This window comes from Chiloscyllium plagiosum, chromosome 14, assembly GCF_004010195.1.
Source record: "Chiloscyllium plagiosum isolate BGI_BamShark_2017 chromosome 14, ASM401019v2, whole genome shotgun sequence".
Classification (NCBI taxonomy): Eukaryota; Metazoa; Chordata; class Chondrichthyes; order Orectolobiformes; family Hemiscylliidae; genus Chiloscyllium; species Chiloscyllium plagiosum.
The window spans coordinates 68306940-68322369 of NC_057723.1; the positions used below are offsets into that span (position 1 = coordinate 68306940).

The following is a 15430-nucleotide window of genomic DNA, read 5'->3' on the forward strand; positions in this document are numbered from 1 at the left end:
GGGGTAGGCCATTTAGGACAGAGATGAGGAGAAACTTTTTCACCCAGAGAGTGGTGGCTGTGTGGAATGCTCTTCCCCAGAGGGCAGTGGAGGCCCAGTTTCTGGGTTCATTTAAGAAAGAGTTGGGTAGAGCTCTCAAGGATTGTGGAATCAAGGGTTATGGAGATAAGGCAGGAACAGGATACTGATTAAGGATGATCAGCCATGATCATATTGAATGGTGGTGCAGGCTCGAAGGGCAGAATGGCCTACTCCTGTACCTATTGTCTATTGTCTACTGTCTAATAGTGCTTTGCCTATTGGGTCAGAAGGTCATAACTTCAAGTCCTACAGTTGGAGGCTACAGGCCAGCTTTCAGATGAAACATTAAACTAAGGCTCCTTCTGTCATTCTAATCCCATAAGTATATTGAGGAAGAGCAGGGGAGTTCTCCTCAGTGGCCTGAACAATATTTACCCTCCAACCTGTATTACTATAGCAGGCTAACTAATTTTAATACATTGCTGCTTTTACAAGCTTGCTGTGGACAAATTGGCTGCCATCTTCCCATCATTACAACAATAGCTACATTTCAAAAAATGTACTTTATTAGCTATAAAGTTATGGAAGGCTCTTTATAAATGCAAGTTCTTTCCTTTTTTTGGAGTTTTATTCATAGTAATTTAGAAGCCTTGATCCAAGTTTTTGTAATCTGCTAAATTGATCTGTTAAACAGTAATAATAATACTTTTAGAATCCAGCATTGACTCAGCTGAATTCTCAAACCAAGGACAATCATTGGGACAGTGCTCACAGGAAGACCACTTGGCCAAGTGGGACTATGCTGGCTTTTTGGAAAATTTATTCAATTAGTCCAGTCCTCAGCTCTTTCCACATAGCTGTGTAATTACTTTCCCATTCCACTATTGATCCAAATCTCTTTCGAACTATATTCTGGAAGCTGCTTCCTCCATTCTTTCGGGCAGTGCATTCTGTAACAGCTATTAATCATCGTAACAATCTACGACTTTTAGTTTTATGATGTTCCTGGGCTGGGGGGTGTTGCCGGTCTCGCCAGCATTGATTGTCCTTGCCTCATTGCCCTTGAGAATGTGTTGGTGAACTCAGCACTCGAGCCCTGCTTTAGCTGCAGTAAAGGACCTGCCTTATTAAGGGCAGCACTGTAATCTGCAAATCCGAGGCCAGCAAAATGAGGCGTTGATTGATTTGCTTCACAAATCCATTTTGCCAGATTTCAAATTGAAACAATTAAGCACGTGTCACACAGAAATGTGACTTGATTGAGGCTTATAATTCCGCGTCACGCCGCAGTCACAATTTGTTGGTGCTGACACCCAACTTCCAAAAACAGATGTCACCCTCATTTCAAATCTCCGTGATAAGTCTGTCAGGAACTCTTGATTGGTTTCTCCTGCAAAGTGTGATAACTCTCATTTTATGAGACACCGTAAAACAGCTGTTCATTCTCTCTAAAATTAGAAATGATTGCTCACAGCAGCCAGGAGAAGTTCCCCTCCAACACCCCCCTACCATCCTTTCTTTTAGCTTCCCACCATCGACTTGAAGGCTGCTCTCTCTGTTCCAGGTGGAGCTGCTTCTCCTTAATAGCTCGGCTGTCTGTTCCCAGTCTGTTCTCTTTTTGCTTGTCATTAATTCTAAACCTAATGAGTTGTTGAAAGATTAGGAGGGTGCGCTGTATACATGTTGCAATCCATATACAAGGTGGTTATAATTGTTCTCATGGCACTAACTATTGGCAATTGCGACATTTATAATGTACATAAGAACGTGTTGCTTTTACACGGTGGGGAAAGGCATTTATCAATGTCTCACCCTATTTTGTTAAACTAAAACTAAACAGGAGCAAGACGATGAGATGAAGGATAGGAAGAAGAGCAAGCAACAAAAGCTCAAAATCTTGTTTCTAAATCATGGCAATAACTTGAAATCTTTAAAATTATTAAATATTTGCACAACAATATGCAAGAGTGACAGAGAAATTGATCTTTTGTGCTTGGTTTTCATTTTCAATATTTCTTCACAGACGGTTCATTGGGCACTGACTGGGCTCAAAATGGTGCATCATTATAACAAAAATTTGGGTCCCATCTTTATGGTTTACTTGAACTACACTAATCTGAGTTTGGTTATAAACCCAATAGCATATAAATTGTGCCCTTTCTTTTCACCGGGGAAATCGTCCCCCTCCTCTCCAGCCCCTCTGTTCGAGCCACAGAAGATATGGGATCTGACTGCACTCTGGTGACTCACCTCAGTGACTGTACTTCATTTGTGGTCCTGGAGTGTACGAGTTGTCCAACCTTGAAGGCTGTTAGCAACTGCACTCCTCTGCTGTTTATAAATGCTGTTATCCTGGCAGAAGTCAGTAGATAATTATGAGGAATAGGGACCAAGGTTAAAATTTGGACACCCAAACCAATGTCCCAAAGTATTCATCATTCATAAAATTAGTAAAAGTACATTCTAAAAGCGCAACATCGAGGGCCGAAGGGCCTGTACTGCGCTGTAATGTTCTATGTTCTGAAACATAATGAATTAACTTTTACAGAAGATGCAGTAAAATTCAACCTGATGCCAAACCTCATGTTCCACTCTGCAGTGCCTTGATACTGTGATTAGTGGCAATAACAAAATCCCTGAGGAATTCTCTATAGTCTTCAACTCCTCCCTCACTCAATACCAGTGGGGCTAAATGTAGATCCCCTCTACAGCACCAACAGAGATCAGTGAGCTCAGCGTGCACAAGGGAATAAACAGGCACCTTCTTGCTCAATATGACTCAGTTCCATCCCAAGTGGAACAGCTAATCCCTAAGCCATCAGGCCAGTTAATGTTTTTTAAGTTCAAAATAGATTTTAATCTTTAAATATATTTTGAAGGTCTGGTTAATCCTGCTTTCCTAAAGTGTTCCATTTCATAAAGCACAAGTTTTAGTTTTGAGGGGCTGAACTGAGTAAATGAGGAGAAGCTGTTTTGCTGACAGACCTAGATTTTAAGGCATTGGGCAAACAGGGATGTTTTAACTTGGTGGTAAGTTTCCATCATCTGGGATTCATCACCTGAAAAATGGTAGAAGGTGATGACTATTGAATAAAAATAGAATAAATACTTAAAGAAGAAAAAGACAATTGAATGGCCATGGCGAAAGACAGAGAGTGAGACCAGTTGGTAGCTGGAACTGACATGATGGGCAGAATGATATCTTCTGATTCTAATTTTGCATTGTCCGTTAAGACCAGAGTTGGAAGAAAAGTGTGTTACTGAGTGTCAGCTACCAATCCCACACTGAATCGCTGTTCAGTGATATCTATTACAGGTTTGGTGTGATGCTTTCCATAGTCGAATAGCATGCCCAAACGTTACTGTCTTAAGCTGTCTTATGAAAACAGATTGTTCTGAATGAGGCCAACACCCATGGAATTTCCTGATAGCAAAGGTTAAGGAGGAACGGGGAATGGAAGAAACTTTCGGGGAAAATGGATCTCTGTTACTGCCAACTCTAAATGTGTGCTGGTGCTCAGAGCACCTCTTAACAAAAACAGCAAGCACTATAATGTGTTGCCATAGAAACTAGGCCCTTGAAACTGCAGAGCACAGGCATTAAAGGTAGATCTTTAAGATCGAACTTAAAAAAAGGTTCTCTGCTTCAGTTGCAGATATTTAAATATTGGAGTCTCGAAGAAAAACATTCAATGACTTTTTAAATTAAAATCTTTTAGCCGTATCAGTTATGCACAAATAAAAATAAAGCTTTGAATCAAATTGAATTCTTCAGTGAGGGTAAGGTCAGAGATAACTGCACAGCACTATAACAATGTGTTTATTGTGCAAGTGCTAAAAATGGAATATCCTTCTAATGAAGGACATTGTGTCTTATATCATTAAAATGATACATGAGGTCCATCTATTGAAGTGCCTTGGCCATTGATGGAAATGTTACACCTTCACTCCATTTGCCTCTTCCTCCATTTCAGTTCCTGTAGTTAACAAATAGGCCAATTGATCAGAATAGTTAATTTTGTAAATATTTGTTGCATGCATAACAGCAAGGGATATCACTGCTTAAGACATTTTACAAATTTCACAGACATATTCCAGCGTCAGCACCAAGCATTGTCCCAAATCACGTAACACAAAACTACCTCCACACCCTGACTCATCATTGTTCCAATTGTTAGGTATCAGCCTAGGCTCAATGGCAGCACTCTGAGTAGGTTGTGAGTTCAAGTTGCATTCCAGAGACCTGAGCACAAATCCAGGTTTACAATCAACCCTTATGGCTCTGAAGGTGTGCTGCACTGTTGATGATGTCATCTTTTGCATGAGATATTAAACACAAGCCATATCTGCTTTTGTGGGGTTATGGATAAAAATTACCAATGTAAGACTATGTAGACGCTGCCAATTTTCTGGCCAATATTTATTCCCAAATCAACATTAGTGAAACAAATCAACTGGTTATAATCTACATGCCCAAATCTTATAAATTAGAAGCTCACTCATTCAATCACATGATGTGGTAATCACTGCCTAAGTCAGCATTTATTCCCCATCCCTAATTGCCTGAAGAGGGTGAGGTGAGCCACCACCTTGGGAAGCTGCAGTCCGAGGTGTAGGTACACCATAGTGCTGTTAAGGAGCAAGTTCCAGGACTTTGACCCAGCAACATTGAAGGAATTTTGGGGCTGCACGGTGACTCACAGCGCCAGGGACCCAGGTTCGACTTCAGCCTTGGGCAACTGCCCATGTGGAATTTGCACATTCTCCCTGTATTTGTGTGGGTTTCATCCGGGTGCTCCGGTTTCCTTCCACAGTCCAAAGATGTTAGTTGGAGTGACCATTCTAAATTGCCCATCATGTCCAGGGATGTGCAGGCTAGGTGGATTAGTCATGGTTACAAGAATAGGGTAGGGAGGGGAGTCTGGATGAGATGTCCTTTGGAGGGTCTGCATGGACTCGATAGGCCAAATGGCCTGCTTCTGGACTGCAGGGTATTTGTGATTCTATGAGAACAGTGATCTAGTTGCAAGTCAGGACAACTAGTGGCTTGGAGAGGAATTTGTGGGTGGTGATTCTTGCATTCAGATGTCTTTTTAAATGTTGTAATTGTACCCACCTCTACCACTTGTTCTGGCAGCTTATTCCATATACACACCACCCTCTGTGTGAAAATGTTGCCCCTCAGGTCACTTTTAAATATTTTCCTTTTCACCTTAAATCCATTTTGGACTCCCCTACACTGAGGAAAAGACCTTGGCTATTCATCTTATCTATGCCCCTCGTGATTTTATAAACTTCTATAAGGTTGTCCCTCAGCCTCTTACCTTGCAGGCAAAGAAGTCCCAGCTTCTCCTTCTAGCCCAAGCCTTCCAATCTCAATAACATCAGGTTTACAGGGATATGGGTCAACCGCAGGCAAATGGGACTAGTTCAGTCAAAGAAATCTGGTCGGCATGGACAAGTTGGGCCCAAGGGCCTGTTTCCATGCTATGTCAGGATCTTTGGTGAGTTTCTGCAGTCTATCTTGTAGCTGGTACACAATGCTGCTATTGAGTGTTGGTGGTGGAAGGCATGGATGTGATGTCAGTAAAGCAGGCTGCTTTGTCCTGGAAAATGATAAGCTTCCTGAGTGTTGTTTGAGCCTCTCTCATCCAGGAAAGTGAGGAATATTCCATCGTATGCCTGATTTGTTTCTTGTAGATGGTGAACAGGCTTCGGGGACTCAGGCGGTAAATTACTTGGATTCCTTGCCTCTGAGGTGCACTTGTAGCCACTGTATTTATATAGCTGGTCCAGTTCAGTTTCTGGTCAATGGTAACTCCCTAGGATTTAATAGTGGGATTTTCAGCAAAGGTCATGCTATTTAATGTCAAAAGGAGATGGTTGGGTTCCCTCTTGTTGGAGATGATCATTGCCTGACATTTGTGTGGCACAAATGTTATTTGTCACCTATCAGCCCAAGCTTGAATATTACCCATGTCTTGCTGCATAAAGGCATTAACTGCTCTGTATCTGAGGAGGAGTGAATGTTGCTGAACATCATGCAATCATTTGCAAACATCCCCACTTCTAACTTTTATGGTGGAGAGAAGATCATTGATGAAGCTGTTGAAGGTGGTTGGGCCGAGAACTCACCCCTGAGGATCTTCTGCAGTGACATGTTGGAGCTGAGATGATTGACCTCCAACAACCACAACCATCTTCCTTTGTGTCAGATATGACTCCAGCCAGTGGTGAGATTCCTGTCCACTCTCACTCCAAATTCCCATTGACTTCCGTTTTGCCAGGACACTGAGCGAGTAGGTGCTGCATTTATTTACCAAGTTAACAGTGACAACACTTGAAAAGAAGCTTTTCATTGGCTATAAATTACTTAGGGATATTATAAAGTTGAGGAAGTTACTCTATAAATGCAAATTAATTTGTTCTTCATTTCACGCATGAGTCAATTTTGTGCTATTTCTGACAGACAGTACCAAATTGAAAAACAGTCTTATTCAGAGGTTCCATAATGTTGTGAAGTTAGTTTGGACTTCTCAGCCTTACTTTATGTTTGAACACAGACAATTGATTAAAGCAGATCATCTGGCTGATCTTAAACTAGGACAGATTGGAACCTAATACATGTGAGAGAGATTTAAGCTTTAGTCAGAATTCCAAATGTGAGTGTATCTATCCCAGGACACTGTGTCACCAGGCTCCTTCTCTCGGTATCATTTTGGATGACTTTTTCACTTTCCCTGTTATCGTCTGTTTCTGTTTTAGATTAGATTAGATTAGATTACTTACAGTGTGGAAACAGGCCCTTCGGTCTAACCAGTCCACACCGACCCGCCGAAGCGCAACCCACCCAGACCCATTCCCCTACATTTACCCCTTCACATAACACTACGGGCAATTTAGCATGGCCAATTCACCTAACCTGCATATTTTTGGACTGTGGGAGGAAACCAGACGAAACTCACGTTTTATTTTGTACATCGAAGTATTGCATCCACCTTTTAGGACATCGTCTTTGATGACAACTCCAAATCACACAACAGGTTTGGCACTTTACATTCGAATGAATTCTGTCATTCACCACATTAGTTCCCAAGATCACTCTCCCTGTATCAGTATTAAAAACAGCAGCTTGTGTTTATCATAGTGAAACATTCAAGAACACCACTGAGGAGTATTGTCAATAAAATTAACAGGTGTGTCACCAAAGAAAGTATTAGCATTGGTGACTGTAAGCAAAGGGGTAGTCAAGATTGCCTGTTCCTCTAATGGAAACAAACACCTGTTTACTTCCAGGTGTACGGCAGTGTTTCCTTTAAAAATAAATAGTTCGATTCAGTGAAGGCGGAGACTGAGCACTCTCAGGTTGGGTCAGTATTAGAATGAAACTTGCTCCGTTCTGTCTCAACATTGTGATCCGGTTTTGGTCTCAGGAGAAGATGCAGTGCTGTGCACTGTATCCCTATTCATTGTGCCCTCTAGTTTCTGAGTGTGGTTATTAATTTAAGGTTGAACTAAATAGAAAACAATTTGGATTTACATACCTTCCAGGAACTCAGGCCAACCTAAACTTGATATGGGAATGCAGTTTGAGCACAAGCATTCCCAAAAGCAGCAAATGATAATGACCAAATAATCCCTTTTTGATTTTGTTGAAGGTTAAGTATTGATCTGGACAGAAATACCCCAGCCATCCTTCATAGTGGTGCTCAAATATTTGTTGCACATAGCTGAGCAGACACCCTCTGGTATTGCAGCAGTCCCCTAGTACTGTGCTGGAACATCAGTCTGGTTCTGTACTTAAATCTGTGCAGGGAGTCCAACCAAGGTACTGCTGACAATCTTTGGGCAGATTGTTAATCAACCCAAGCTTCTGAGGTATCACAACTTTATAGGTAGCAGAGAAATTAAAATTTTATCTCATTGACTCCAGGTTATAGTTCCACTAATTGCACAGTTTTGAGTGATAAATCAACATTAATAAGTAAGCGGAAGATTGTCAGAAAACTTCAGACAAAATTAGAAATGATCAGCCTTCGATGTGGCAAATTTTAGAAATTTTGCAGAGATCTTGTAGACTTTCTTTGACTAATACACAACAGCAATAAAGCATTCCCAGTTTAATACATCATTCCATGAAATGCAACTGAACTTCACTTTCAAAACAATTCCAAAGACGTTCCACTCATTTTAAGTACCAAGTGACGAGGCTGCCTGTGTAATATAATGCATTGCTGATTAATGTTGGGTGTGGTGTCAATGCTTATGTTCTGAATACACTTCAGCCACAATTTTGATGTTGCTTTTGTCTTTGAGGTAAATGATCCATTGCAGAGGGTAAACTTTAAGGCGAGGAGATAGTATCCTCTGCCCTGCTGTTGTGTTTGCTTTATACGAGTATCTAGTCCTTGGATACTGATAGCGATGCTATTGATCATCATTGGCAGTTGGTTGGATCTTTTTATTCAAAATGCTGATTGCTTTGGTACCCCATCAGTTTCTGCCTTGGTCCCAGGTCCCGCTGTAGCCTGGTTTCATAAGCAGATGGGTTTTGAGTGGAACTGTGCAGAATTGGCAGTAAGCAAGTTGGGAACACGTTGTCATGCTGAACTCTTAGGTCCCCATAAAGGGTTTACAGCATCCCTAACCATTTTCCAATGTGTCTGGTATGAATTCAGCCTCTGGAGGATTCTCTCCTCAATCCACTAAGTTTGTGGTATTCTGCACAATCACATGCTGTCCTGATACCAAGGGCATTTATTCTCACCAGTCATCCAGCATTCACTCTGCCTGCATCTTGACTGTTTGGAGATCTGTATTTGAATGGTTCTGGTGGAACTGAACTGAACTTAGATGGTCAGGTTATTGACAGGATGGTATGGGACTATTGAGGATTCTTGCCATCATTTTGCTAGTGATAGAGACAGGTTTGCTGTGCCCTGTTTAGGTTATCTTTCTGATTAAGACATGCCTGGGCAATCTTCTACTGTGTCTGTTTGATGCTGGTGTTACAGCTCTCCTGGAATAGCAACACATTCTGTTGTGTAAGTCTTTGGCATCACATCCAGCATGTTGTCTTGTACCATATCTTTCACAGTCTCTTTATGGAAAGAGATATCGAGTCAGCAGCTGGGAAGCAAACCTTGTAGTTTGACTAGAAACTAATGGTTTGGACTTCCCATTATTTAACTGGAAGAAACTAGTAGCTCCTAAATTAATAGCCTTGCACATGATGATCACTGGGGCAGAGGTTCAAAAACTGAGTGCAATGAAGCTGAGTATCAGGCATGGTGTATGACAGACAGCCACGCACATACTGCCCACTTTCCAACACTGTCCAAATTACAGCCCTGCTCAGGACAGATACCTACTCAGTTGTCTTGAGAGGGACATGTGGTGGTCACACTTGCCAGTGTTTTCCTAGGCTGACCACTCTATGATGGATCAGTTTGGGGAAACCTTCCTTAGGCTACTCAGTTCTGCTGTGGACACTGAATTGTAGCATTGGAGCCACAAGGAGGTTTATAAAAAATCATTGCCTTTCCTTTGATCATTCATCGAATTAACAAGCTGTGAATGGTAAAAGATGAAATGAATAATAAAACACACACATTCTATTAATATCCAGAAGAAACAAACACCCACACACGACTGTGCAGTAACTGTCTCAGCTCCGCCTAAGTGACGATTTTCTGGTGACTGAATTGCAGCAATAATTTAGTTGCTCCATAACTCTTCCATATACAGAATGCATTTCAGTAGATATATTGTAACCCTTCAGTCAAGCTGCACAGGTAAGTCTGCCAGGAGGTATATGGGAAGCACAATGGTGAGGACTTTGTAGAAAATGAGGCAGAGAGCTAAGAGCCCACGAGATAAAGGAAAGAAATAGATTAACCGGGAAGTGGTGATGAGTTAATGAGGTGTCGGGTTTTATTTTGAAGAAATGGAAAATAGAGAGCAGTGTTGGGGACAGACTAAGTCAAAAGCTGATAAATCTTGATTTCAGTGCGGGGAGAATGTAGATGAAGGACTGTTCCACAATTTGGTGTATTTACAGATTGAAGGAAGAAGAGAAGTTCAAATCAGTTGAAGGCTGAAGTTGTTACTCATTCATGGGAGTGATTTAATGTCCTGCATTATTCAGCCTTCTATGGTCTATTCAGTTTTCAGATCTCCCCACTGAGAATGTCATTGGATTCTTAAGATAATTGGCTGGATATTTCATGCTTTATTGAGTGCTTGAACTTATACTGATGATTTAACCTGTGGGGGTACTGGTGCAGACTTCATGCTATTGCTGCATCTACTTCAAGCAAGCTTCTCAAGCGAGTGGGTTTTGAAGGGTGGTACAGATTCTCTGGTATTTTGCTAGATTTGTAGAATGCGAGAATCACCTGTAAGTTTCTGTGATAGTGCATCAGCAGCAAAGAGCAAGAAGTCACAGGGCTGACCCACTAAACTTGGATGGGAATGTGAAAGGTATAGTTGCAGATGACACCAAAATTGGAGGTGTACTGGACAATCAAGAAGGTTACCTTGGAGTACAATGGGATTTTGATCAGATGGGCCATTGGGTCAAGGAGTGGCTGATGGAGTTTAATTTAGAAAAATGTGAGGTGCTGAATTTTAGAAAGACAAATCAAGGCAGGACATGGACACTTAATGATAAGGTCCTGGGAGTGTTGCTGAACAAAGAGACCTTGGAGTACAGGTTCATAGTTCCTTGAAAGTGGACTCCCAGGTAAATAGGATAGTGAAGAAAGCTTTTAGTATGCTTGCCTTTATTGGTCAGAGAATTGAATATATGAGTTGGGAATTCATATTGTGGCCGTACAAGGCATTGGTTAGGCCACTTTTGGAATACTGTGTGCAATTCTGGTCTCCCTGCTACAGGAAAGATGTTGTGAAACTTGAAAGGATTCAGAAAAGCTTTAAAGCATGTTGCCAAGGTTGGAGGGTTTGAGCTATAGGGAGAGGCTAAATAGGCTGGGGCTGTTTTCCCTGGAGCATCAGAGACTGAGGGGTGACCTTATGGAGGTTTTTAAAATCATGAGGGGCATAGATAGGGTAAACAGACAAGGTCAATTTCTGATGAAGGGCTTATGCTCGAAACCTCAACTCTCCTGCTCCTCAGATGCTGCCTGACCGGCTGTGCTTTTCCAGTGCCACACTTTTTGACTCTTATCTCCAGCATCTGCAGTCCTCACTTTCTCCAAGGTCTTTTCTCTGGGATGGGGCAGTCCAAACCTAAAAGGCGTAGATTTATGATGAGAGGGAAAGATTTAAAAGAGACCTAAGGAGCAACTTTTTCATGCAGAGACTGTTGTAATTATGGAATGAGCTGCTAGAGGAAGTGGTGGAGGCTGGTACAATTATGACATTTAAGAAATATGTGGATAGGTTTATGAATGGGAAGGATTTAGAGGGATATGGGTCAAGTGCTGGAAAATGCAACTAGATTTATTTAAAGATATCTGGTTGGCATGGACAAGTTGGCTTCTGAAGAAGGGCTTATGCCCGAAACGTCGATTCTCCTTATCCATTGATGCTGCCTGACCTGCTGCGCTTTTCCAGCAACACATTTTTAAGCTCTGATCTCCAGCATCTGCAGTCCTCACTTTCTCCATGGACAAGTTGGTCCAAAGGGTCTGTTTCTGTTCTGTACATCTCTGTGACTGTATAACTGTGCTGCATTTCTGAGGTGAAAAATGTGAATACATTAATGCATGGCTGTGGTATACACCATTAGTATAAAGGCAATGACACCAGCTCAGACTTTGAGCCTGCAGAGTGGTTGCCCAACAATTTTCCCATTTTGAGAGAGTTCAGAATAAGAGGGCATACCCTCCAAATTAGAGTTTGGCTGTTGAGGGGCAATGTGAAGAATTCTCCTTCTCATACAAAGGGAAGCGTAAATCTGGAACAAGTTTCCAAACAGTGACTGAGTCTTCTAATCAATTAGAAATGTAAAAACTGAAGTTGAAAGAATTTTCTTACTTGGATAAAAATGTTACAGATTACACATCCAAGATGGTAGGTGGAGAAAATAGAGTACAGATCAGCTGTAAGCAAATTGAATAGCAGAACAGATTGAAGGTCTTAATGCTCTGATCCTGTTCCAGTATTGCTAACTGGGAAACAGTAGATTATTTCAGGATAGGGGGAAAATGTTGCTTTTTTTTTGGGGTTGGTCTGTGAAAATAATGACCCGTTCTTCAATATCAGGAATGAAAACAGTATTATCTGTCAAACTGCTGCATAGCACAATGCGTATTGATCAGATGTGTCGATGAGAATGATTATCGATGAGAATGACTGTTGAAGTCAGCTCTCTTTTGCAAAGTCTTCCCATGCAATTAAACTTGGGGCTCCTGCTGAATGATCAGCTGGGAAGTGTCCAGGACAGAAACCTGGGCTATGAAGAGAAACTAAGTGTGGGACAGTAAGGAAATAAGCAAGACTTGATAATGTAACTGTGATCTTTGTGCTGGAGTGAGACATGGGACTAGTCTTGTTTGTTTAAATGCAAAGAAAATTCCTTAATTTACATTTTGTGCCTTTGCTTTTGTTTTCCAGCCGACATAATTTCTACAGTAGAATTCAACAACACTGGAGAATTGTTAGCGACAGGGGACAAGGGAGGTCGAGTTGTAATATTTCAGCGAGAGCAGGAGGTGAGTTACACTGAAAAGCTAGTATGTCTGCTTTGTTCCTATTAACCAGAATCCTGCTGATTCACAAGCCACAGAGTTATCAAGCTTTAAAGCTTCCTAAGGAGTGATTTGGAAAATGTATTCCCCTGTCTGATGAGCTACCTTTATTCCTCAGGCTTTTATGAGGCTGCATCTTAATATTCTTTTCAATGCTGACAGATCCTTTCCAGCCATCACACTGTGCTCACCGGTTTTTTTTCCTGACACATTGAAATGATTGCTACTTACAGGATTTTCTTCTGTCATCTCTGCCTCCATTCACCAATCATTGGAAATCATTGTACAGAAAGCATCAGAAAATTATAGGTTTGGATTTCATACCTGGCGCTGAGGCCACCATCTCTCGGCGCTAGAATAAAGGCAAAACACTGCAGATCCTGAAAATCCAAAACACACACAGAGAATGCTGGGAGGAAGTGAGGACTGCAGATGCTGGAGGTCAGAGTCAAGACTGTGGTGCTGGAAAAGCACAGGAGGTCAGGCAGCATTCGTGGAGCAGGAGAATCGCCATTTCGGGCATTCCTAATGAGGGCTTATGTCCAAAATGTTGATTATCCTGCTCCTCAGATGCTGTCTGACCTGCTGTGTTTTTCCAGCACCACACCCTTGACAGGGAATGCTGGAGAAACTCGGCAGGTCTGGCAACATCTGTGGAGAGAGAAAAACAGCATTAACAGTTTGAGTTATGTATCAATCATTTTCAGAATGTAGACACTGACATCTCAGTGAAGTGCTGAGGAAGTGCTACATCCTTGGAGGCACCATCTTCCAGATGAGGTGTCAACTCAAAAGCCCTATCTGCTGTCACAGAGAATTTAAAACATCCCACGACATGATTTTTAAGAAGAGCTGAGGAGTTCTCCTGCTATCCAGCTCAATTTTTGTTGCTGACCTTACACTAGATTGTCTGGTCATTAGCATGTTACTGTTTGGAAGACTTTGGGGATAATTTGACAGATTGTTTCCAGAGTTATAAATATTGCTCTGAGTGATTGTGACCACAGCAAACCCTTCCCCCTGCTTCCCCCTCATCCTGTCTGCCACTTTTAATAAGACTGACCATACCACCTCCATTGGATGCTCCTTCACTGTCATTCACCTACATGCACCTCATTCCATTCAGATGTTCCCAACATCTAGCAAAGGAATCACATGCAATGGCTTCTCTTCCCACTCCAGCACTATTACCTTTACCCTCCCCGCCCCAACAAGAATATGTCCTTGCACCCTTCCCCCATTTCTCGGCTGCGTGCTGCCCCTCAGTCCTGTCATCTGACTGGACTGTATGTGTTGGTGACGCCCAGCTCTATCTATCTCTCTCCCTCTCCTCCACCATCACCCCACTATCACCATCACTCTTGACTCGTCTACTGTCTCTCAGTTTTCAGTCTGCTTTCTAGTGCCCGGCACCAGATGACAGAAACTGCCTCCAGTTAAATAGTGGGAGGTCCAAACCAAGGCTTCAGCTCCTGCTTCCCAGCTACTGGCTCGCTCACTCTCATTCCCTGGAAATGTTTTGAAGCTACAGCAGACCACTTGTCACCTCATTTTTGTTTGCAAGATGAGCTTCTGACGACATCCCTCTCCATTTATTTCTGTTCCCCTACTGTTGAAAATCTCATTCGCACTTTACTATTCCAGTGTCCCCTTGGTTTGCCTGCTTTGACTTACCGGCTCAACATTTAAGTTTATGTAAAACTATGCTACTCATGCTCACTTGCACCTTCTCTGCTCATTGACCTTCTTTGGCTCAAATTCCACCATGGGTTTTTACTCTTCCCCATCTCTGATTTCCTCTATGACCCTACCTGTGTTTATCTGATGATTGTGGCCTATTAAGCATCCCTGCTTTTAATTACTCTGGCATTTGTGGTCATTCCTTCAGCTGCTAGGATAGAATTACTTTGAGTGTATAGTAAAGAAAACATATTGCTGAGGTCAATGACGTTTAAGCTGCATATTAGACTCTTTCTTCCCTCCTTCATCACTCCCTTTCAATTTATCCCACCATTCACTGCACCCTCATGTCCTAAGCTCTCGAATTCCCTTCACAAACTTCTCCTTCCTTAAGATGCTTCATAAAACCTACTGCTTTGACCAAACCCTCAGTCATTTGTCCTAAGTTTTCCTATGTGGCTTGTCTTTGAAGCTTGTTTGGTTACAATATTTCTGTGAAGGGATTTAAGATGTTTTATTACCCTAAAACTATTATGTAAGCGTATCTTTCCTGCAATATAGCAATTTAAAGAATGCTTCATTTGTGTAAAATTCAAGGGCAGTTGGTGAGGGCAATAAATGCTGGCCCAAATCTATGATATGTACATGTTTTAAAAAACACTTCGGAAGGGATTGTGAAAGACAGTGTCTAACTGCAGGTTCTTTCCTCTTGTTCTGCCAGCTCCATAGCAGTGACCTAGATTGGTCTGTTTCACTTGAGTGTAATTTAGTCTAGTCATACAGGTCAGCTTTATGTTTGAGCATGTGCTCTGTTATTGGATCCCATCCAGACCTGCAGTAGTCTTGCTCAGATTGGAAATCAGAGCGAAAGACAGTCTGCAATCATTCGAAAGAATTTGAAAGTGAATTCGAAAGAACCTCTTTACCCAGAAGATAGTTAGATTGACAAAGTCACTACCACTAGAAATCTTTGAGGTGAATGGAATCAATACAAGGGTCCTGGGTAAGCACAAGAC

The 15430-nt window shown here is 41.8% G+C and overlaps 1 protein-coding gene across 7 annotated transcripts in view; it reads left to right on the top strand.

Annotated features, from left to right (window-relative positions):
* Positions 1–15430, top strand: part of LOC122556787 (serine/threonine-protein phosphatase 2A 55 kDa regulatory subunit B beta isoform) — a 564274-nt gene that overhangs the window by 473098 nt on the left and 75746 nt on the right. For all 7 annotated transcript variants that reach the window (XM_043703957.1, XM_043703958.1, XM_043703960.1 and 4 more), the window contains one exon: positions 12601–12698. In XM_043703957.1, the coding sequence (XP_043559892.1) occupies positions 12601–12698 (98 nt within the window). The remainder of the gene's footprint in view (positions 1–12600; positions 12699–15430) is intronic.